Raw genomic sequence first — 25,216 nt, forward strand, 5'->3', positions numbered from 1 at the left:
GTAAGCGAGCGGGGGGGGGGGGGGAGGATGCCGGTTCGGAGTAGGCGGGAGGAGGTTTTAGCATGCGCGGTATACACGTGTGCGCGCTATATTAAATTTTTTACATAAATTTGTGTTCCCCGCGTGCTATACCCGTGTGCGTGTTTTACACGGGTGCGCGGTATATGGGTGAAAATACGGTATTACATTAATTGAAACCAAATATCACCTATAAATAAAATTTTACATATCAAATTATGTTCAATTCAAAAGATTTATCCACCCCAATCTTCCTTATAAATTATCAAATCAACTAAGAATTCTTATATAGTTTTATCCATATATTTGAGTTCATTTTCTTTTCTTTTATCATTTACTTCTACCAAAACTCTCATTAAAATTAAAGTTATAGTATCATTACATAAAGATCCTCACAACTTCATTTCTTTCATTCTGCTAATATCCTCTCTTTTGGAACATTTATTTGCTAACCACCCCTGTCTCCTAACTTTTCATCATACCATATAACAATAATCATACAGAACATCCAAAATTACCAAGAGAGACATTTAAAATATCTTTAAAGAACTGCATATCTTTAAACTTTAAAGATTATTTTCTTCGTTTCCTTCCTTGTTATATTTAATATTCCACAAAGTCTGACGTTGATTGAAGAAAATCATTCATCACATTACAGTCAAACTTCAGTATTCCTGTACTACAGAGACTTTGTGCTTTTCCATTTTCTCAACTTTTTCCTCCTGTCTATTTCTTTTACATGTTGTATAATCCATTTCTCAATCATGCACCAAATCATGCCCCTCTAAATGCCTTTTTAGTCACCAAAAACTAACTCATATTGTGCAGGATATCAGCAGTAACAAACATTCCATCTCTTGAATTTAAAATTGTGAAAATTCTAACTGAATTCCATGTCATTAAAAAAAAAAAACACCACACAAAGTTGAACAAACAAAATATACATCCCCTTCAGTACATTCATCTATCCTTCATAAGTTCAGATCACACTTTAAAAAAAAAATTGAATTCACTTTTCTATAAGTCTTACAGTCCCTTTCCTTTTACATTGTCATTGGCTGTTCATATCTGTTAATGAACTCACTCAGCTTTTCCGGACTATCAAATGTTATAGTTTTATTTTCCATAGTGACTCTCATTAGCGCCGGATAAAGCAAGCCATACTTAGCCCCCATCGCTCTTAATTGGGGTCTGAACTCTAAGAAAGCCTTTCTTCTTACAGCAGTGTTTTTGGCAAAATCTGGAACTATATGAATCCTGGCATCTTGACATTTTAAATTCCTGTTTTGTTTTGCCAATTGAATAATTTCTAAAACCTGCTGATACCTGAGGAGCTTAAAGATTAAAGGACGTGGACCTTTTTGTTTTTCATCCCTCCTAGCAGGTACTCTATGTGCTCTCTCGATCTCTATCGGGAACTTTGATTTCACAGGCAGTATTTTAGTCAGCAAATTCTCCATAAAGGAAATAGGGCTCCCTTTCTCCACCCCTTCCGGAAGACCTAAGACCCGCAAGTTACATCTTCTTTCGCGGTTCGACAGGTCCTCCAACTCTCGGGTGAGAAAGTCAATTTATTTTTGTTCCACCGTCTTCCTTGCTGCGACTTCTTCCACTGCTTCTAATCTCAGTTTTATATTCACAGACTTATTTTCCATTTGTTCCAACCTTTTAGTAATTACAGATATTTCCTCTGTAATTGCATTTACCTTTTTTGCCGTTTCTGTCACAATTTCTTTAATTGCTTTTAGTTCTTTGCCGATATCCACATCAGCTGACTTAGCCGTTGCTTTTAACGGCGTCTCTGGTTCCGGCTTTGCTCTTTTCACACTACTTGTTGACGCAAATGCAGTCTCCTTTGTTTTGTTTCCCAGACGCCATAACCTTCCTCCACCACCCACAATCACTTTTTTTTTTAATGACTTTTGATCTCTTTCACGGTCTTGCTTGAGGAGCTCACTCACTATCCAACCGTCCTCATGCGCGCTCAAGCCACGCCCCCAGATATTATTATTATTAATAACAACTTTATCTTCTATATCACCATAATCGTGTGTCTTCTACGTGGTTCACATTGAAGAGAGCTGGACAGTGAGTTACAATATGCAGATTCTTAAAATACAGCGAATTACAATGTACAGTTGATTATATTGTAATTCGCTGTATTTTAAGAATTTGCATATTGTAACTCACTGATTGTCCAGCTCTCTTCAATGTGAACTGCCTAGAGTCACACGGTTATGGTGGTATAGAAGAATAAAGTTATTATTATTATCTGTTTCAGACTCTGTTGGGGAGTCAGGGAGAACCGATAATAAAATGGGACCAAAACTCCTCAACATCAATGGCATATTGAATTTGTGACGTCTCCTTCAATTTCCAAATCAGTCCACTATGATCGTAAGGCCCCTTGGTATACTGTTGGTCATTGTGAACTTAAGCGTGAGTGTAGGAAATTAGAACAAAAAGTGGGAAAAAAGTAAAACAGGGGGTGGATAAATTGCATTGGAGGATAAAAATCGCAGATTATAAATCAGAATTAAATAAGGTTCAAAAATCATATTATGGATTATAGAATTGGTAGATCTCAAGACCATAGTAAATCTTTATTTAAACTTTGGAGATCCCTTACTATTACTAATAAACATAGTCATGTGACTAGGATACCAAATGCTGATGAACTTGCAAAGTTTTTTTGATAAGATAAAAACTTAAAGAGCCCCTTTCCTTAACGTAGACCAGGACATATCATTTAATTTGGAAACAACTACCGATATCCCAGTAGATAGATACTGAAGAGAATTTGTACGTTCTACTGAACTTCAGGTCAGAACATTAAGCAATAGACTAAGACGAAGCAAATGTTCCTTGGACCCGTTTCCATCTTACATCTTTCGAAAAATCTCCAATCAAGCTATTTCCTGGTTAACCATTTTTTAGATAATGGCTTTTTTCTGCATCTATGGGCCATGTAGTTCTTACCCCACTATTGAAAGGTACTGATCTAAATCCTGCTGCTTCAATGAATTATCGTCCTATTGCCAGCATTCCTCTAGTAACTAAGCTGATTGACTCAATCGTTTCCAAACAACTTTCAAGCTATCTCTAGCTACTATGACGCCCAACTATAAAACATTCAGGAAAGAACTTAAAAAAACAAAACAAAAAAAAAAAAAAAAAAAAAAAACTTTGCTATTCAAGAAATTTGTCAAATGATCTAACTAAACCTGATCGACCCTCCACAGATCCCGACGCATACAACATCTATTAACCATGTATTCTCCCTGGATATGCCCAGGCCAAATCTTGTTGTAAACCGCCTAGACCTGAAAGGTTTTGGCGGGATAGAAGACACCAATGTAATGTAATAAATTTTCCATTTTGTTGCCCTTTCAACATGGATTCTGTTCTAATTTTACTATCACTGATTTCTAAGATTCAAAGCCTATTATCCCAGAATCGCTATGCCTTTGATGTAGTAAACCATCATGTTCTAGTTAAACTGCTTTCAGATATGAGCATGGAAGATAAAGTTCTGACCTGGTTCAAAGGATTTCTTTCATTGCGATCCTTTGTAGTGAACTTTGGGGGCACAATTTCTGCATGGTTACCAGATTGCAGTGTTCTTTAATATCTATATGACTACATTAAAATTTTATAAACTAAGCCCCATCGAATAGCTATTTACTTATGCGGATGATATTTTTATTTTGCTTGAAGTTGACCCTAATTTGATTAATCTTACAGCCAACATAAATTCTTGCTTATCCAAAATTACAGTCGTGGTCAGCTCTGGTTCAAATGAAACACAACAAAAACAAAATTACTTTCGTTTGGTCCAGAAATCGCAAATCTTCCTAGTTCAATTACCCTTAATTCCGGTGATGTTCTTCCAATTGAGTCTTCATCTAGACTAGTGTTGGGAATCTTTCTAGACTCCTCCCTCTCTTTCCATTGTCAGGTAAACCATCTGATTAAGAAATGTTTCTTCTGTTTGCATATACTGAAAAGTGTCAGTCAATTGATTTATCAACATCATTTTGTAATTTTGGTCCAATCCATCATTTTGGCACAACTGGACTATTTTAACTCCATTTATATGGGGGTAAAGGCCTGAGAGAGCAAGTCTACTTGTCCCTCTGCAGCAAATGCCTTTTCTTAGGCTGCGATGCATCTATATCCTTATGGTGCACAGAGCTGCTGTCCCACGGCTCTAGGTGTTTCATGCTCCCAAAAAGGGCCATCTGCCTTTCTCTAGCCCTAGAGGCCTGTGGAGGGGCTAAACCTGAAGCTCTCGCCCCTCCATCCTGTGCCACACGGCATGTGGCTTAAGGCGCTCTTCAGCTGTCTATCCAGTCCAAATAAGGCATGAGATAGAGGTATTAGGATCTGAGGACTACATCCCTACTAATTTTGAGGCAAAACAGAGGTGTCTTAAAGAAGATTGAGAACTTAGAAAAAAATATTGGAAAATCCAAGATGGCTGTTGCAGTAGCGTTTTGGCACAAAAAAAAAAGAGCGCTTTAAAATGCATCAGGGCTCACCAAAAACATAGGACTTTAGAGAAGGGGGAGAGGAACAGAGGCTGCAGAATAAAAGTCAAGACACCCTCCTAAGTCTAATAGATGCTGGCATTGTAATCTGGAAGCAGGGGCTTTAGATCATTTAATATTCTATTGTCCCTGTATCATGGCATTTTAGAAATCAATTTGGTCTCAAATTGTTTATTAGAAAACCATGTAGCATTATCATGATACAATAATGTTCGGTATGTCAATGAGAACAAAAAGTCAAATTTCATGAAGCAATAATAAATTTTTATTGATCATGACAGGAGTCACCATACACCTTCTGGTGGAATTCGTTGTGCCATATATACAAAATGGAAAAAGTAATTGCCATACAAAAAGCACAGTTACTTACCGTAACAGGTGTTATCCAGGGACAGCAGGCAGATATTCTTTACGCATGGGTGACGTCACCGACGGAGCCCACGGTACGGACCTTTTTACTAGAAAGTTCTAGTTGGCCGCACCGCGCGTGCGCGAGTGCCTTCCCGCCCGACGGAGGAGTGCGTGGTCCCCAGTTAGTATAAGCCAGCTAAGAAGCCAACCCGGGGAGGTGGGTGGGACGTAAGAATATCTGCCTGCTGTCCCTGGATAACACCTGTTACGGTAAGTAACTGTGCTTTATCCCAGGACAAGCAGGCAGCATATTCTTTACGCATGGGTGACCTCCAAGCTAACAAAGAGGGAGGAGGGATGGTTGGCCATTAGGAAAACAAATTCTGAAGTACAGATTGGCCGAAGTGCCCATCCCGTCTGGAGAAAGCATCCAGACAGTAGTGAGTAGTGAATGTGTGAACTGAGGACCAGGTGGCCGCCTTGCAGATTTCCTCTATGGGTGTGGAACGGAGGAAAGCAACAGAAGCGGCCATAGCTCTCACCCTGTGGGCCGTGACAGCACCGTCCAGTGACAGACCGGCCCGAGCATAACAGAACGCGATGCAAGCTGCAAGCCAGTTGGATAGCGTCCGTTTAGAGACCGGTCGACCCAAACGATTCGGGTCGAAGGTCAGGAAGAGCTGAGGGGACAAGCGGTGAGCCCTTGTACGGTCAAGATAGTAAGCCAGGGCACGCTTGCAATCAAGACTGTGCAATGCCTGTTCCCCGGGATGTGAATGAGGTTTCGGGAAGAAAACAGGAAACACAATGGACTGGTTGAGGTGAAAAGCTGAGACCACCTTGGGGAGGAACTTGGGGTGGGTGCGCAGAACCACCTTGTCATGATGAAAAATAGTGAACGGTGGATCGGCAACTAGTGCATGAAGCTCACTAACCCTCCTGGCAGAGGTGATGGCAATGAGGAAAAGCACCTTCCATGTCAGAAATTTGAGTGAAGTTGTGGCAAGTGGCTCAAAAGGAGGTTTCATGAGGGCAGACAACACCACATTCAGGTCCCAGACGACCGGAGGAGGCTTCAGAGGTGGTTTGATGTTGAAGAGGCCCCTCATGAATCGGGAAACCAGAGGGTGAGCCGTGAGAGGTTTTCCGAGGACAGGCTCATGAAATGCCGTGATGGCACTGAGATGGACTCTGATTGAGGTAGACTTGAGGCCTGCGTTGGACAGGGAGAGCAAGTAGTCCAGAACAGTTTCCACCGCTAAAGAGGTGGGATTGTGATGATGACGGAGGCACCAAGAGGAGAACCTGGTCCACTTCTGATGGTAACATTGGAGAGTGGCCGGTTTCCTTGAGGCGTCCAAAATGAGACGGACAGGCTGAGATAGATTTCCTGGAGAGGTCAGCCCGAGAGAAACCAAGCTGTCAGGTGGAGCGAAGACAGATTGGGATGTAGTAGAGACTGATGCTGCTGTGTAAGTAGAGTAGGAAACACAGGTAGAGGAAGGGGCTCCCTGGAGCTGAGTTGAAGCAGGAGGGAGAACCAGTGTTGACGAGGCCACCGGGGAGCTATGAGGATCATGGTGGCTCTGTCCCTGCGGAGTTTGGATAAAGTCCGCAACATCAGAGGTAGAGGAGGAAAGGCATAGAGGAACCGATCCGTCCAATCGAGAAGGAATGCATCCGGGGCCAGACGGTGAGGAGAGAAGAGTCTGGAGCAGAACTGGGGCAGCTGATGGTTGTGAGGGGCTGCAAATAGGTCCACTTGCGGAGTGCCCCAGCGAGCAAAAATCGAGAGGAGCGTGGGAGGATCCAAGGTCCACTCGTGAGGTTGCAGGATGCGACTGAGATTGTCGGCCAGGGAGTTCTGTTCGCCCTGGATATAGACAGCCTTGAGGAAGAGACTGCGGGCTGTGGCCCAGGTCCAAATGCGAAGAGCCTACTGACAAAGGAGGCGAGATCCGGTGCCGCCCTGTTTGTTTATGTAGTACATGGCGACTTGGTTGTCCGTGCACAGGAGCAGAACCTGAGGACAAAGAAGGTGCTGGAAGGCCTTGAGAGCATAGAACATGGCTCGTAGTTCTAGGAAATTGATGTGATGTAGACGCTCCTGTGGGGTCCAAAGACCTTGGGTGCGTAGGTCTCCCAGGTGAGCTCCCCATGCATAAGGGGAGGCATCCGTGGTGATGATCATGGAATGCGGGGGCAGATGGAAAAGAAGGCCCCTGGAAAGATTTGAGGAGTTCAACCACCATTGTAGAGATCGCTGAAGAGACGATGTCACAGAGATGGGATGAGAAAGAAGGTTCGAGGTCTGTGACCACTGGTTGGCCAGAGTCCATTGAGGTGTCCTGAGGTGGAGTCGTGCCAGGGGAAGCACATGCACCGTCGAGGCCATGTGGCCCAGGAGGACCATCATCTGTCTGGCAGGAATGGAGTAATGAAGGAGCACCTGACGACACAGGCGGAGCAGATTCCGCTGACGGTCGGAGGGGAGAAACGCCCTCATTAGTGTGGTGTCGAGAACTGCTCCAATGAATTGAAGGCGCTGTGTGGGAAACAGGTGCGACTTGGGGTAGTTGATCTCGAACCCCAGAAGATGGAGGAGAGAGATGGTATGATGAGTGGCTTGTAGCACAAGCGGAGACGTAGGTGCTTTCACCAACCAATCGTCCAAGTAGGGAAACACCTGAAGGTTGTGAGACCTGAGGAAGGCCGCCGCCACAATGAGGCATTTGGTGAACACCCTGGGTGATGAAGCGAGGCCAAAAGGTAGCACTTTGTACTGATAATGGCGATGGTGCACCTGGAATCGGAGGTAGCGCCGTGAAGTTGGATTGATTGGGATGTGAGTGTAGGCCTCTTTGAGGTCCAGGGAACATAGCCAGTCGTTCTGAGAGAGATGAGGGTAAAGCGTGGCAAGGGAGAGCATTCTGAACTTCTCCTTGACTAGACACTTGTTGAGGTCCCTGAGATCGAGAATGGGACGTAGGTCTCCTGTCTTCTTTGGAACTAGAAAGTAACGGGAGTAGAATCCCCGGCCTCTTTGTTCCGGAGGTACTTCTTCGATGGCATTGAGAAGAAGGAGGGATTGGACCTCCCTCAGGAGGAGGGGGGTTTGAGTTGAAAGAGAAGCAGACTCTACGGGAGGATTGTCTGGTGGAAGAGTCTGGAAGTTGAGAGAGTAGCCGTGGCGGATGATGTTGAGGACCCACTGGTCCGATGTGATGACCTCCCAACGGCTGATGAAGATGTGGAGCCTGCCTCCGATTGGCTGAGGAAGAGGCAATGAGGGTGGAAGACTGGCTAAGCCCTGGAGAGAGGAGTCAAAAGGGCTGAGAAGGTTTGGCAGGAGGAAGAGGCTTGGCAGGTTGATTAGATTGTGCACGAGCCTGGGTGTGTTGGTGTTGGCGGGCCCGCCTAGGTTGCTGTGAAGGTGGGTTGAGCGGCCTAGCGGAGAACCTGCGCTGATAAGAAGACTGCGGTCGGTAAGGACGAGCAGGAGGAGCCTTCTTCTTTGGTTTAATGAGAGTATCCCATCTGGTCTCATGGGCGGAGAGTTTCTGTGTGGTGGTATCCAGGGACTCACCGAATAATTCGTCTCCCAGACATGGGGCGTTGGCTAGTCTGTCCTGATGGTTGACGTCCAGATCAGAGACCCTGAGCCAGGCCAGGCGGCGCATAGCCACAGCGATGGCAGATGCACGGGAGGTGAGCTCAAAAGAGTCATAGATAGAGCGCACCATAAATTTTCTCAGTTGAAGCAGGCTGGAGATGTGCTGCTGGAATAGTGGAACCTTGTGCTCCGGCATGTACTTTTGCATGGCGGAGAGTTGCATTACCAGATGTTTCAGGTAGAAAGAAAAATGGAAAGAGTAGTTGTTAGCCCTGTTGGCAAGCATGGCATTCTGGTAGAGCCGCTTGCCAAACTTGTCCATAGTTTTGCCCTCTCTGCCAGGAGGGGTGGAGGCATAAACACTAGAGCCCTGAGTCTTTTTTAAAGTGGACTCTACCAGAAGAGACTCATGGGGCAGCTGGGGTTTGTCAAATCCCGGGATAGGAATAACCCTGTAAAGGCTATCCAGTTTACGGGGCGCCCCAGGGACAGTCAGTGGATTCTCCCAATTTTTATAAAAAGTTTCCCGTAGGATGTCATGCACGGGCAACTTTAGGAACTCTTTAGGGGGTTGATCGAAATCTAATGCCTCCAGGAAAGCTTGTGACTTCTTAGAGTCAGATTCCAGAGGCAAGGATAAGGCCCCGGATAATTCCCTGAGAAATTTAGAAAAGGAAGATTGCTCAGGTTTAGATGTGGTATCGGGGGCCGAAGGCTCTTCGTCCGACGACGATGCATCCTCCTCGGTACCGAGGGGAGATTCCTCCCAGAGGTCCGGGTCTCTGACATCGGTGTGCGTGTGTCGAGAGACTGGAGTGGAAGGCTCGGTATGGTGAGTTTTAGACCGAGACTTGCCTGAGCGTACCGAGACGGTACCGGGGGATGAAGACCTGTGTCTGTCTCGGTCCCGGGAAGAACGGTGCCGGTCAGGTTCGCGGGAAGACCGGTGTTCCGTTCGGTCCCGAGGAGGATCGGTCGTCGTCAAGGCGACAGCCTCGGCATGGGCCTGGAAATGTGGCACCGAGAGAATGGGCATGGAGGAGTCCATAGGTACCGATGGCGTGGATACCGGTTGGACGGTGCGGGGCTCGGGCCGGTCTGGTACCGGAAGTAGCGGTGCCAGGATAGAGGGCAAGAGCTGTTTAAGTTGCTGTTGGAGTTGTTCCTGCAACTTATCCTGGAGGATGGTCGCAATGCGGTCATCCAGGGATGGCACCGGAACCACTTTTTTCTGCTTTGGTTCCATGGGTGCCGCTCTACGCTCCGGCGATGAGGAGGCCGATGACGAGGCACTCACCGATATCGGAGCGGAGCGCTTTTTGGTTCGGCGTGGAACCGAAAGAGCTGGTGTCGCCACCGAGGTGGGAGGGCGCTCAAGGGTGGAAGGCTTCTTAGCCGGCTTACCTGGCGCCGGTGGCGCCGATGTAGTTTCAGGCGGTGTCGAAGTGGTCGGTGCCGATTTCGACGGTGCCGCAGTTGAAGAAGTCGAGTCCATAGTCGGGCCGGTGCCGAACAGTAGACTTTGCTGAATTTGACGATTCTTCAAAGTGCGTTTTTTAAGAGTGGCACAGCGGGTGCAGGAGTCCGCCCGATGCTCAGGTCCCAAGCACTGTAAACACCAATTGTGTGGGTCAGTGAGGGAGATCGGGCGTGCACACCGCTGGCACTTCTTAAAACCGGGCTGCGGGGGCATGAATGGAAACACGGCCTCCGCAAAATCAAACCCCGAGGCCTGGATCGTGACAACAGGCCCCGCCGGGGCAAGAACGAAAAACGAAGTCAAAAGAAAATATTTTTTTTTTTTTTTTAAATGAAAGAAAAAAGGCACCCGAAGGTGAATAAAAATGAAAAAGAACGCGAGCGGGAAGGCAAAAAGAGGATTTCAATCGGAGTTGAAAAACGCACGTCTTCTTCGCTCCGCGGAAACGAAGAAACTGGGGACCACGCACTCCTCCGTCGGGCGGGAAGGCACTCGCGCACGCGCGGTGCGGCCAACTAGAACTTTCTAGTAAAAAGGTCCGTACCGTGGGCTCCGTCGGTGACGTCACCCATGCGTAAAGAATATGCTGCCTGCTTGTCCTGGGATAAAGGGAATTATAATACTTTTAAAAAGATTTGGAGGCCATTGATAACTTATTGTAATGATTAGATGCCTTTACACTGAAAGTATAATTATAATTATGGGAAGGGGGTGGTTTATAGTTATATTATAGGTTCTATCAATATTTATGAATACAATACATGTATGTTATCTTTGATTATAATATTGTGAAAAGGGTGGGTGGGGGAGGGAGATATTTTTATGTATTTATGATGATATATGGAAAATTTCAAGTAATGTATGATTCAATTGATATAATATGGTGTACTTGATGTAAGATGAAAAAATGAATAAAGATTTGGAAAAAAAAAGATTTGGGGGCCATTGACAAATTATTGCAATAATTAGACACCATTATTCACTGAAAGTACACTTATATATAGGGGAAGGGGGGAGGGTATAAAGTTATATTAAAGGTTTTATCAATAGATATTTATGATATTTGTGATTAAAATATTTGTGGGAAGGGTGGGTGGGGAGGGTATAAATTTATGTTTTTAAGTTGATGTTAGAAGAAATGCAAGTGATGTTTACAAGGTTTAAATGATGTAATATTGTGTTCTTGATGTAAGATGGAAAAATGAATAAAGAATTGGGGGAAAAAAAAAAAAAAAAAGACACCCTCCTAATTTTCCTCATAGGGTGTCGCAGCCTGTACTCACAGACCATGTGTATCAGAAATGGTGTTGCAGACTACTTCAGCTCCTTAAAAGGGTAGCTGGATCTGAAGAGATTCTCTACCTCAATCCACCGGTCAGCTGCCAAGCCAAAATCTTCAGGCTGCTAGTCAGACCTTAGTCGGGCAGCCTCCAACAAACACTGAAAGGAGGAGGGGGGAAGTGAAATTGCAGCCGGCACAGTGAGCACCCCCAAAGAATATTATTGTTGCTTAACAGCCTGCTCTAAAGCTACTGACAAAGTCAAGGAAGTGAACAAATGCTAAAGGCCCATAATCCAGAGCTCCACAAATATTCAGCAGGCTGGCAGCACAGGTTCCTGAAGGATTCACCTGCCAGCTATAAACAAGTCTGTTCCTCTCCAAGTAGGCACAACAGTTCTTAGAGCTACAAAAAAGAAAACAAAACAAAACAAATCGCAAATAACCGAAAACCACCACAAAATAAGAAAGGGAGCAGATCAGAACACCTTCATGCTTGCAGAAGAAAGAACTGAAGTGGGAAGCAAGAGACCAGGGGAGAAGAAGGAGCTACAATTGACATCTTCTACAGTATGCTCATGAGCATGAATGGTCAACCCTATGGCTCAGCATATCATCCCTACTGCACTAGAATGTACACTACCGTTTACAGGCTCATTGGAACAAAATGTGTATTTATGATTTGGGATCTATTTGCATCAAGATGTACTCACTTCATCCCATGTAAACTCTGCATCAGGTGACCTCTCCCCTTCCATTGTAAAGGTCTTGCCAGTACCAGTTTGACCATACCTGTACAAGAAAAAAAAAATATTTACTATATACATATGAAATACCAAAAACTAGACCAAAAATATTAGGATAGACTACTTACGCAAATATTGTACAATTGTATCCCATAATAACTTCATCCAAAATAGGGCACACAACACTTCTGTACACATCTATTTGCTTCGCTTGAGGGCCAAAAACCTATTAAGGAAAAAGATTAATACCATTTGACAGACATTCTAACTAGACCATTTATATAAAATTTGTCTAATCTTAGATATGACAAGAAGCAGCTTCAGAGCCAGTGCCCTTACCCGTTTTATCAAGGGATGTGTATGTTTATTAAAATTGTTTTATATCCCACAAGTGCAGAAGGCCATAGCGGCTTACAAAACAGAATTTAACACCACAAAATAGGAATGCTAATTTATAATAAAACAGATAGTCACTGAAAAGAGCATTCATACCTAGATATTCAGAAACATTCACTGCGTGCACTGCCTCCAAACACAGCCACATCCGATCCAACACTCAAAAGGTTACTGAGGGAGTGGGACATTAAATGCAATTTGGAAAACTACTGGGGGGGAGGGAGGGAAGGCCCCCCCCCACACACACATACAAAAAAACCCCCAAAAAACCCATGATATGAAAGATGGCATTTGCTTTATTTTTCTTATTCGAAGCCCAATAAAATGTTTAAGGATTATTCATGGCACTTTATACACCAGCAGAAATTTTAAAAAAATAAAAAATTAAAAAAAAAAACTTCCTGCAAGACTTAGAAGAAATGGACCCACTACATGCTAGGCTCCAGTTCCTCCTCCCTCCCCCCTCTTGTACAAGATCCAATTGGTAATGAAGACCCTATTTCAACCGTCTAACAAAGTCATTTGATAGGCATTTTCAAACATGTTGTGTACCTAAATGGACATTATACTGTCTTAGAATAGCAACATCAAGTTAAACTAGATATCTCCCTCAAGCATCTTTGATAGCTGCTACCTTTGATATATCACCTCGGCCTGTATGCAAAATTTGATAACTATGTAGCAAATTCTTTGTAAACATGTTGAACTCTATACATAATTCTAATGTGGCAATATGCTACTTGTAACATGCCTAAAACTCTAATGAGGATTTGACAAAATAGCACAGTTACTTACCGTAACAGGTGTTATCCAGGGACAGCAGGCAGCTATTCTCACATATGGGTGATGTCATCGACGGAGCCCGGATGCGGACACCCCACAATCAGACCCACTTGAAGAAACTCAAAGTTTCAAGTCGACTGCACCACGAATGCGCGAGTACCCTCCTTCCCAGCGCAGGGCGCATCTCCTCAGTTCAGATAGCTAGCAGAGAAGCCATCCAGAGGAGGTGGGTGGGTTGTGAGACTAGCTGCCTGCTGTCCCTGGATAACACCAGTTACGGTAAGTAACTGTGCTTTATCCCAGGACAAGCAGGCAGCTTATTCTCACATATGGGTGACCTCCAAGCTAACCAGAAATGGGATGGTGGGAGTGTTGGCAATTTAGGAGAATAAATTTTGTAATACTGTTTGGCCAAACTGTCCATTCCATCTGGAAAAAGTATCCAGACAGAAGTGAAGGTATGAACCGAGGACCAAATAGCAGCTTTACAAATTTCCTCAATATGAGTAGATCTGAGGAAAGCAATTGAAGCTGCCATTGCTCTAACTTTATGGGCTGTGACTCTACTATGTAGGGGTAATCCAGCCTGGGCATAGCAGAAAGAGATACAAGCCGCCATCCAGTTGGAGATGGTACGCTTAGAAATAGGATGTCCCAACTTATTTGGATCGAAGGAGACAAAAGTTGAGGAGCAGTTCTGTGTGGTTTGGTGCGTTCCAAATAGAAGGCCAAAGCATGTTTACAGTCTAGAGCAGGGGTGCCCACACTTTATGGGCTTGTGAGCTACTTTTATAATGACTAAGTCAAAATGATCTACCAACAATAAAATTTAAAAAAAAACACAAAGCACACTGAAAGGCAGAGAAAATGTTAATTAGTCATATTCCGGGTTTTTTCAAAGAGGTCACGGCAGATGACTCTGCAATGTCACCTCAGTAACAAAATACAAAAATAGATAAATATACCCCCTCCCTTTTTACTAAACCACGATAGTAGGTTTTAGCACAGGGAGTTACGCTGAATGCCTCGCACTGCTCTCAATGCTCATAGGCTCCCTGCGCTAAAAACGTTATTGCGGTTTAGTAAAAGGGAGCCATAGTGCAAAATATAGACAGCAGATATAAATTCTCAAAACAGACACATTTTGATCACTAAATTGAAAATAAAATCATTTTTCCTACCTTTGTTGTTTGGTGATTTCATGAGTCTCTGGTTGCACTTTCTTCTTCTGACTGTGCATCCAATTTTCTTCCTTTTCTTTCAGCCTCCTGTATGTTTCCTCTCCTCCAGACCTCATTCCCTCCCCCAACTTTTTCTTTCTGTCGCCCTGTTCCCCCTTCTTTCTGTCTCCTTGTCTGCCCCCTTCTTTCTGTCTCCCTGTCTATCCCATTTCTTTCTTTCTCCGTGCCCTCCCCCAAGCCACTCGGTTTGCTGCCACCGCCATCGGGGAATAGCCCCCAAGCCACCGCCGTCCCAAGCTTTCCCTGAAGAAGCGTCGCGCTGACCAGCATTACGCTCCCTGAAGTCAATTCTGACGTAGGAGAGGAAGTTCCGGGCCAACAAGGCATTTCTCCCCATTCAATCCAGCCTGAGCCCCATCTCTCCTTGATCCAGCATTTCCCTTTTGTGTCTGTCAGAATTACCATTCCACCTATTTTCCAGCATCACTCTTCTTTGTGTCCATCTCACCTATATCCCTATCTCACCACTTTTTCAGAATCTTCATTTGTCTCTGTCCTTGTCTTTACCCCATGTTCACCATTTGCCCATCTCCCCCCCCCCACACACTTTTTCAGCATTACTTCTATGTCTCTATTTCACCTCCTCTTCATCTCTATCCTTATTCAGTAGATCCTGCTTACCCTTTGTGTCACTATCTCCATTTTCAACTTTCCCTTCTTTTCCTTTGTTAATACACCCTGTAGCCAGAATCTTTCCACCCTCCCTCCACTCCAGCCCAGCCTAGTATTAAATATTTCCTTTTGTTTCCCTCCCCTCTCTCTTCGTCTCCCTCACCCACGAGTCCTGCATCTGGCCCTCTCCCTTCTACCTGCACCCGGCAACACCCCCTGCTCTGCGGCTCTCTTCAGCAACTCATCAGCAGCGGTGATCAAGACAGGCTGCCGACATCGAGGCCTTCCCTCTACGAGTCCCGCCTTTGTGGAAAAAGGAAGTTGAAACAAGCGGGACTCGCAGAGGGTAGGCCCTGACGTCAGAAGCTTGTGTCGATCGCTGCTGCTGAGTTGCCGAAGAGAGCCGCGGAGCAGGGGGTGTGGCCGGAAGCAGGAAGAAGGGAGAGGGCCAGATAGGAAGGCTGCTGGAAGAGGTAGAAGTTCCGGAGTATGACACCGACCCGGGCCAAGATGATTTCTTTTTCAGGCTGCTGCTGCCGCCACGCCCCCTTCCTCCCCGCCCCCTGAAATGACAAAAAAAACAGTCTAAAGTGGATGCCCGGCGTCAGCGTCTGACGTCGGGGAGAGGAAGACTGATAGACTCGTGTTGCTGTCCTGATCTACTGAGCCTATCATGGAGCCCGGGATGGGCTCTGCGATCGACTCATGTTGCCTTCCTGAGCTACCGGTCGATCGCGATCCACATATTGGGCACCCCTGGTCTAGTGTATGAAGAGCTATTTCTCCAGGATGAGAATGAGGCTTTGGAAAAAACACTGGAAGAACAATGGATTGGTTGAGATGAAATTCCGAGACCACTTTAGGGAGGAATTTAGGATGAGTTTGAAGAACCACCTTGTCATGATGGAACACCATGAAAGGTGGATCAACAACTAAAGCTTGTAGCTCACTGACTCGTCGAGCAGAAGTGAGGACTATGAGAAACACTACTTTCCAAGTGAGGTACTTCAGATAAGCCTTATCAATTGATTCAAATGGAGGCTTCATCAGTTGAGCAAGGACAATATTGGAGGTCCCAAACCACAGGAGGTGGTTTGAGAGGAGGTTTGACATTGAAAAGTCCTGTCATGAACTGGAAACCACCAGATGAGCAGAGAGGGGTTTCCCTTTAATAGGCTGATGGAAAGCCACAATTGCACTGAGATGGACTCGGATAGATGTAGACTTGAGGCCAGAATTGGATAAGTGCAAAAGGTAGTCCAAAACAGAAGATAAGGAGGAATGCCGAGGCTCCTTATGATGAGAAAAACACCACGTAGAAAATCTAGTCCATTTCTGGTGATAGCATTGTCTAGTGGTAGGCTTCCTAGAAGCTTCTAAACATCTCTTACAGATTGAGAAAACTGAAGAGGGATTATGTTGAGAGATACCAAGCTGTCAGGTGTAGAGACTGCAGGTTGGGATGAAGCAGAGATCCTTGGCTCTGTGTAAGCAGAGAAGGAAAAACTGGTAGAAGGTATGGCTCCCTGCCGCTGAGTTGAAGTAGAAGGGAGTACCAAGGTTGTATCGGCCACAGAGGAGCAATTAGAATCATGGTGGCATAATCGTTCAACTTGACCAGAGTCTTGAGAATGAGAGGAAATGCATATAGGAAGAGATTCGTCCATTCCAGAAGAAAAGCATCTGTCTCGAGGCGGTGAGGAGAGTATATCCTGGAGCAGAACTGAGGCAGTTTGTAATTGTGGAGAGCTGCAAAGAGGTCTACCTGAGGTGTTCCCCACTGTGAAAAAATGTGATGAAGAGGCGAGGAATGGAGTGTCCATTCATGAGGTTGCAGAAGACGACTCAAGTTGTCCGCTAAGCAATTCTTCGCCCCTTGAACGTAGACAGCTTTGAGGAAGGTGTTGTGGCAGATTGCCCAGTCCCAAACCTTCAGAGCTTCTTGACAAAGGGAGGCAGATCCCGTCCCTCCCTGTTTGTCCGTCTGAATGAGGACTACTTGGTTGTGAAGATGTTGAAAAGCATTGAGAGCTTTGAGTATCAGATTGATATGACACTGACGATCTGTACTGGTCCAGAGGCCTTGAGTACGGAGACCATTAAGATGAGCACCCCCAAGCATAGGTTGAAGAGTCTGTCGTGAGGACCTTCTGATGGGGAAGCGTTTGAAAAAGCAAGCCTCTGGAAAGATTGGAAGAGAGCATCCAACGGAGAGACTGCTTCAAAGAAGGAGTGACTGTTATGTGTTGAGAAAGTGGATCGCAAACCTGCGTCCATTGAGATGCCAGGGTCCACTGAGGAATTCTGATGTGAAGTCTGGCAAAAGGAGTCACGTGTATTGTGGAGGCCATGTGACCTAAGAGTACCATCATGTGTCTCGCTGAGATAGTAGGGTGGGAAGACACTGCATGACAAAGTTGAAGAAGAGCTTCTAGTCATTGCTGTGGGAGGAATGCTCTGAGTTGGACAGTGTCCAGAACAGCTCCAATGAATTGTAGATTCTGCGAGGGCTGGAGGTAAGATTTGGGAAACTTGATTTCGAATCCCAAATTTTGTAGGAACCAGGTAGTCCGTTGGGTGCTACAATAACCTCTTGAGATGTGGAGTCTTTGATGAGCCAGTCGTCGAGGTAGGGAAATACCTGAAGACCATGGTTCCTGAGAGCTGCTGCTACCACTACCAGGCACTTGGTGAACACTCTGGGAGATGAGGCCAGACTGAAGGGTAGTACTCTGTATTGATAATGCAGATTCCTCACCCGAAATCTGAAATATTGACAGGACGCCAGATGAATGGGAATATGTGTGTAGGCCACCTTGAGATCCAAAGAGCATAATCAGTCGTTCTGCTCGAGAAGGGGATAAAGGGAGGCCAGGGACAACATTCAAAAACTTTTCTTTGACTAGGAATTTGTTGAGAGCCCTGAGATCTAGAATGGGCCGCAGATCGCCTGTCTTCTTCGGAACAAGGAAGTAATAGGAATAAAATCCCCTGTTCTGCTGTTCCAAGGGAACTGGTTCGATGGCATGGAGACGACGCAGAGCTTGAGCTTCCTGAAGAAGGGCGGTCTGGGATGAATTGGAAGAATACTTTCTTGGAGGAAGCTCTGGTGAAACCTGAGTGAAATGAAGAGAGTATCCTTCCCTGATGATGGTAAGAACCCAGAGGTCGGATGTAATTGTCGTCAATTGATGGTAAAAAAAAGATGTAGACGACCTCCTATAGGGAGAAAAGAAGGCAGAGTCATAACGGTGGAGGCTATGCTCTGTTTTAAACAGTCAAAAAGGCTGAGTAGCCTTAGGTACAGCAGAAGGTTGAGGTTTTTGTTGCTTCAGAGGCTGCTGTTTCTTGAGAGGAGGGCAATTATAAGGAGCCGTCCTCGGAGCAAAACGCCACTGATAGATTGGAGCAGGACGTGTATGTTTGCCAGGAGCTGGCTTCAGCTTAGGTCTGACAATAGAAGCAAAGGATTTTTTATGGTCAGACAATTTCTTGGTGGCTGCCTCGATAGATGCATCGAAGAGGTCATTGCCTTCACAAGGAATATTAGGGTCCATGTCAATGGTACGAAGCCAGGCAAGGCAACGCATAGCTACAGAGCAAGCAGCTGGTCGGGCAGACAACTCGAAGGCATCATAAGATGACTGGAGGAGATGCAATCGGAGTTGAGATAAAGAAGCAAGGACTTCTTGAAATTCAAAGTGCTTTTGGAGTATCCAAATAAGTCAAAAACTTTGGTAATAGAGAAATGAGGAATTCAAAATAAGTAATAAACTGAAAATTATAATTGAGGACTTTAGAAGACATCATGGCATTTTGATAGATGCGATGTCCAAATTTGTCCATAGTTTTCCCTTCCCTGCCAGGAGGAACGGTGGCATAAACCTTGGAAGGATGGGACCTCTTCAAGGAGGACTTGACAAGCAGGGATTGATGAGACAGTTTTATACCTAGAGTCCAATTTTCCTGGAACAGCTGGTATGGAAAAAGGTGTCTCCATGCATCGACCAAAAGTCTGATTCAAAAAGCTTATGAAGAGGAAGCTCAAGTGACTCTGCTGGAGGTTGAGGAAGATGCATGACTTCGACATACTCCTTAGACTATTTGGAGCCAGTATCTAATTGAAGATCCAAGTCCACAGCCATCTGACGATGAGAAAGATAGCTGATCTGCCAATGCTTTGCCTCGAGAAGGACTCGAGGACGTCGAGGCAGCCTGGGTCGAAGATGAAGCTTTGGCAGGAAAAAAGGCATCAAAGGAATATGGTGACTTGGACAAGGCAATCGAAACCGCTACATCCTCGAGGTTCGGCATTTGAGACCTCGAACGAGGAGTAGGTGGTTTAGTCGAAGTAGGGGTAGATTGATGCTTAGTTGAAGAAGGTCGTTCTTTAGAAGAAGAACTATGCCTGGAAGGATGCCTCGATGAAAGCCTCAATCATCGGTGAGAACTGTGCCTGGAAGCGGATCTTGAAGATCGAGGAGACTTCGCCTCAGAGACAGAAGTAGCCGATGCTATCAAAGAATGGATAGGACTGGAGGCTGTAGATCGAAGCTCCAGAGGCTTGATAGACGAACCTTGATGCACTCCCAAAGACTTTGCTCCTTGTATAGAGAGTGTGAGGATTCCTGCCGAGGTACTTGCAAAGATTCTGCTCCTTGCTTCACGTGCTTAGATGCCAGACCAGATACTCGCAGAGACTCTGCTCCCTGCAAAGGGAGTGTAAGCTCAGACTGAGGCAAAGGAAGCCGCTCGAGCTCGTGGGAGTCTGCTGAATGCCCAGGCTGGATAAGAGGAAGAAGCTTCGGTCCCATATTAGTAAGGAACTGAATTAATTGCTTCTCCAACATGGTCTGGAAAGAATCCGGCAAGGATGGATTTGCATCTGAAACCGGAACATCTGCTTTGGCTGGAGGTTCCCTCAAGGCAGTGTGAGTCTTAGGCACTTTAATCACTACCGCTGGAACTGTCTGCTGAGCTATCTGACCTGAGGAAACAGGGAAAGATACAGCAGATGATGTCGAAGAAAGAGCCGCTGCAAACGACGAAGGTCTGGTGAGGCTCGAGCTGGAAACAGTAGAAGCAGGAGGGACCTCGGTAGAGGTGAGGCCGAGGTCGCCTTTGAAGTCGAGGGATCAGAAGAAGAATCCATCCTGAAGAGCTTGTCCACCAAAATACAACGGTTGAAGGCTCGAGCACAGCGCAGGCACAACTTCGGATGATGTTTCGGCCCAAGGCACTTGAGGCATGCGCGGTGTGGTCAACTCGAAACTTCGAGTTTCTTCAACCGGGTCTGCTTGTGGGGCGTCCGCATCCGGGCTCAGTCGATGACATCACCCATATGTGAGAATAGGCTGCCTGCTTGTCCTGGAATAATGCAAATAACATCCCCCCCCCAAAAAAAAAAAAGGAAACTGTATATTTTGCAAAAGTGTAACCTGTTTTGACTGTATTTTACGTATGTTATCCTGTAACCTGTTCTGAGCTCACTGGGGAGAACAGGATAGAAAACAAATTAAATAAAATATACTCCACTAGTGAAGGAGGAGGAACAGAAAGAAGCAACTGATATCCTTCTGCAAGCAGTTCATGAACACCAATTGATCACCTTGTAGCATGATATTATATGTTGTCACACTCCGTACACTAAGTGGTCTTTCATTTTCCCCTCGCCCCCTTTTCCTTTCTTTCAAGGTTTATGTATTTTGTATATAGTAATTGCATCCTTAGTAGACTTAGGGCTCCTTTTACAAAGGCACGCTAGCGGTTTAATGCGCGTAATAGAAACATAGAAACATAGAAGATGACGGCAGAAAAGGGCTACAGCCAATCAAGTCTGCCCACTCTGCTTACCCACCCCCTGTCTATGCCCTAATGACCCAATTTCCTTATCTTGACCCTCGTAGGGATCCCACATGGGTATCCCATTTATTCTTAAAGTCTGGCACGCTGTCTGCCTCGATCACCTGCACTGGAAGCTTGTTCCAATGATCAACCACTCTCTCTGTGAAGAAATACTTTCTGGTGTCGCCATGAAATTTTCCGCCCCTGAGTTTGAGCGGGTGCCCTCTTGTGGCCGAGGGTCCTTTGAGAAAGAAAATATCATCTTCCACTTCGACACTTCCTGTGAGGTACTTAAATGTTTTGATCATGTCTCCCCTCTCCCTACGTTCCTCAAGAGTGTAGAGCTGCAATTTGTTCAGTCTCTCTTCGTACGAGAGACCCTTGAGCCCCGAGATCATCCTGGGGGCCGTCCGTTGAACTGATTCAATTCTGCACACATCTTTACTGTAATGTGGCCTCCAGAATTGCACACAGTACTCCAGATGAGGTCTCACCATGGCCCTGTACAACGGCATTATGACTTCAGGCTTTCGGCTGATGAAACTTCTATTGATACAACCCAATATCTGCCTTGCCTTAGATGAAGCCTTCTCCACTTGATTGGCAGTTTTCATGTCTGCACTGATGATTACTCCTAAATCTCGTTCTGCTGAAGTCCTAGTTAAAGTTTCTCCGTTCAAGAAGTACATCCTGCATGGATTTCCGCTTCCGAGGTGCATGACCTTGCATTTCTTAGCATTGAAGCCTAGCTGCCAGGTTGAGGACCAACTTTCCAATGTAAGCAGGTTTGGCGTCATCGGCGAATAGTATTATTTTACCTTGAAGCCCTTGAGTCAGATCCCCTATGAATATGTTGAAAAGGAGTGGACCCAGGACCGAGCCCTGCGGCACTCCACTGGTCACCTCCGATGTTTTAGAGAGGGTACCATTAACCACCACCCTCTGAAGTCTGCCACTCAGCCAATCATTGACCCATGCAGTTAGTGTCTCTCCTAACCCCATCGATTCCATCTTGCTTAGCAGCCTGCGGTGGGACACTGTCAAAAGCTTTACTGAAGTCCAGGTACACGACGTCCAAAGACAATCCCAAGTCCAACTTTCTTGTTACCCAGTCAAAGAAGCTGATGAGATTGGATTGGCAGGACCTACCCTTGGTGAATCCATGCTGACTGGGATCCCGAAGATTCCCTTCATTCAAGATCGAATCCAATTTGCTTTTAATTAGTGTTTCCATGAGTTTGCACACTATTGATGTGAGACTCACCGGTCTATAATTCGCAGCCTCTGTCCTGCTGCCCTTTTTATGCAGAGGAACGACATTAGCTAATTTCCAGTCCAGGGGAACTTTCCCCTTACTTAGGGAGAGATTGAATAGCTCAGCCAACGGTTTCGCCAGGACATCACTCAATTCTCTGAGCACTTTGGGTGCAAATTGTCTGGTCCCATGGCTTTGTTCACCTTGAGTCTTGCCAGTTCACTGTAAACTTCACCTGGTGTAAACTCAAAATTCTGAAACGGGTCTTCTGTGCTTCGTGTTGCCTTCAACTGCGGACCGTGTCCCGGTGCCTCACAGGTGAAGACTGAGCAGAAGTATTCATTCAGTAGTTCGGCTTTATCGGAATCTGCTTCCACGTAACTTCCGTCCGGTCTTCTAAGGCGTACTATCCCGCCTGTGTTCCTTTTTCTGTCACTAATATACCTGAAGAAGGATTTGTCCCCCTTTTTAATGTTTTTTGCCAGAATTTCTTCCACTCGAAGTTTTGCCTCCCTAACTGCCATTTTGACCGTTGTAGACCTACTTTTGCCTCTCTTTTCTCCGTGCGCTTGTAGGAGAAAAACGCTTTTTTCTTCTCCTTAATGAGGTGCGAGATCTCCGCGGTGAACCATTGGGGTTTATTGTTTTTGTCATTTATTTACTGATTTTATGAAGCGGCTAGTTGCTTCATGTATGGTTGATTTCAGTGTTAACCACTTAGCTTCTACATCATCGGTCTCCGCTTGGTCCTGCAGCGTCTGATGGACGAAATCTCTCATGCGTGCGAAGTCTGTGCCCCGGAAATTGAGTACCTTTGTTTTCGTGTTTGATCTAGAGAAGCCTTTCCTAAGGTTGAACCACACTATGTTGTGGTCGCTGGAGACTAGCGTATCTCCTACTGAGACCTCTGAGACGCTTTCCCCGTTGGTGAGTACCAGGTCGAGGATCGCCTGGGCCCTAGTGGGCTCAGTTACCATTTGTTTGAGACGTGCTCCCTTTATGGAGGTTAAGAGCCTCCTGCTACCGCTGGTTGTCGCTGAAAATGAGTTCCAGTCTGCATCAGGCATATTGAAGTCCCCTAGCAGTACAGCTTCTCCTCGTAGAGTGATATTCTCTATGTCTTCAATTAATTCTGCGTCCATGTCTTCCAGTTGTCTTGGGGGTCTGTATACCACACCTAGATACAGGCATTTTTCTCTGCCTCTTGCCAGGTTTACCCAGAGGGACTCCCCGGTGTACTTGACATCTGTGATCCTGGTGGTTTTGATGTCCTCTTTAATGTATAGAGCTACCCCCCCTCCTAACCTGCCCTCTCTGTCATGACGAAGTAGATTGTAGCCCGGTATAGCCATATCCCACCCATGTGAGTCCGTGAACCAAGTTTCAGATATTGCCACCACATCTAGGTTGGCATTCCTTATTTCAGCCTCCAATTCTAGAATTTTGTTACCTAAACTGTGTGCATTGACATACTTGGCCCTCCATATCTTGTGTTTGCTAAGTCCCTGTGAGGCGTATCCTACCTGAGTCGGTGTGACTCCCAAAGAACTGTTTGCAATGTGGGTACTTACCTTGGACATGGAAGCGGAGTTTCGACTCACCTCATCAGGATAATTCCTTTCTGCACTAATATGTGAATGGGTACACTCCCCCGACTTACCTAGTTTAAAGCCCTGTGAAGCAGGCGGGCTAGTCGGTGTCCGAAGACGTTCTTACCCCTACTGGTCAGATGGAGTCCGTCTGGTCCCTGAAGTCCTTGTAGCGCTTCCCCATGGTTTAGGAATCCGAAGTTCATATCCCGGCACCATCCCTGTAGCCACTCATTCGTCCTCAGGATACGTTCATCTCTGGCTCTTCCCTTGCCTCTAATTGGGAGGATCGATGAAAAAACCACCTGCGCTCCTGTCCACTTCAACCTCTCACCCAGTGCTCCTCTTGAGCAGCCGGTAGTTTTTAGGCCAGCGCGGGGGTCAGCGCATGATGAAAAGTCACGCAAGTTAACCCCGCTAGCGCGGCTTAATAAAAGGAGCCCTTAGTATGGAAAAATTATGTTCTTACCTGTTAATTTTCTTTCCCTTAGACGCAGCAGATGAATCCAGAGACCAATGGGATAGCTCATATCTACCAGCAAGCAGAGATAGAGAAATTGATTAACAGGTGGTCTTATTGGCTGGCACTCCTCCTGTTTATCCAGTATAGCTCCTTGCCAAAGCATCCGTAACCATCAATAAGCATAGCATGTAAAAAACTTCTTTCCCATAACAAATCTCAAAATGCAATAATACAGAAAACAACCTGCCATAATAACAAACTGAGAAAGTTGCAAAAGAAAAAACCGAGAGACAATATCCAGAAAGGGTAGGGCTCTGGATTCATCTGCTGCGACTAAGGGAAAGAAAATTAACAGGTAAGAACATAATTTTTCCTTCTCTAGCAACAGCAGCAGATGAATCCAGAGACCAATGGGATGTAGCAAAGCAATCTTCAATCTGGGTGGGAAGCAAACGCCGCCTCCGCAACAACCGAAGCACAAAACGCCCCTACCGCATGCGCCCCCATATCCAAGTAGAAATGCGGAGAGAAAGCACTCTCGGCAGACCAATTAGCCCCGAGACAAATCTCCTCCAAGGAAAAAACCTCTGGGCCGAGCCCAAGAAGTAGCCATTGCTCCGGCGGAATGGTCATGAAGTTCTTTCGCCAACCGCTTCCCTACCAGCAAGCAAGCATAAAGAATGTCCTCCTAGACCCATCGAGCGATGGAGGCTTCGGACGCCGCCATATGTTTGAGGCATCCCTTGAAGAATACAAAAAGGAGATATAAACAACTAAAAATCGTTAGAAACCAAGCTCACGGAGAACGCTACGTACGTACCAAAAAATGCAGTGAATAAAAGCACTACTCCCAATTTCTCCTCCCAGGAAGGAAGGTAAACCAAGCATGCATGACATAAAAGAAAGGATGACATCCCCCTAGAAAGAAATAGTGGCACCATCCGAACTGATATCCCATATTTCGGAAATCAGAAATAGGAATCCCCGCTGAACAAG

At 45.7% G+C, this 25,216-nt stretch overlaps 1 protein-coding gene across 4 annotated transcripts in view; it reads right to left on the reverse strand.

Moving 5' to 3' along the window:
• The window catches only part of KIF11 (kinesin family member 11), a 160,656-nt gene that overhangs the window by 88,086 nt on the left and 47,354 nt on the right, over nucleotides 1-25,216 (reverse strand). For all 4 annotated transcript variants that reach the window (XM_033940197.1, XM_033940199.1, XM_033940195.1 and 1 more), the window contains exons 4-5: nucleotides 12,166-12,263; nucleotides 12,005-12,083 (exon numbers count right to left, since the gene is read on the reverse strand). In XM_033940197.1, coding sequence (XP_033796088.1) covers nucleotides 12,005-12,083; nucleotides 12,166-12,263 — 177 coding nt within the window. The remainder of the gene's footprint in view (nucleotides 1-12,004; nucleotides 12,084-12,165; nucleotides 12,264-25,216) is intronic.

This window comes from Geotrypetes seraphini, chromosome 4 (assembly GCF_902459505.1).
Source record: "Geotrypetes seraphini chromosome 4, aGeoSer1.1, whole genome shotgun sequence".
Lineage (NCBI taxonomy): Eukaryota > Metazoa > Chordata > Amphibia > Gymnophiona > Dermophiidae > Geotrypetes > Geotrypetes seraphini.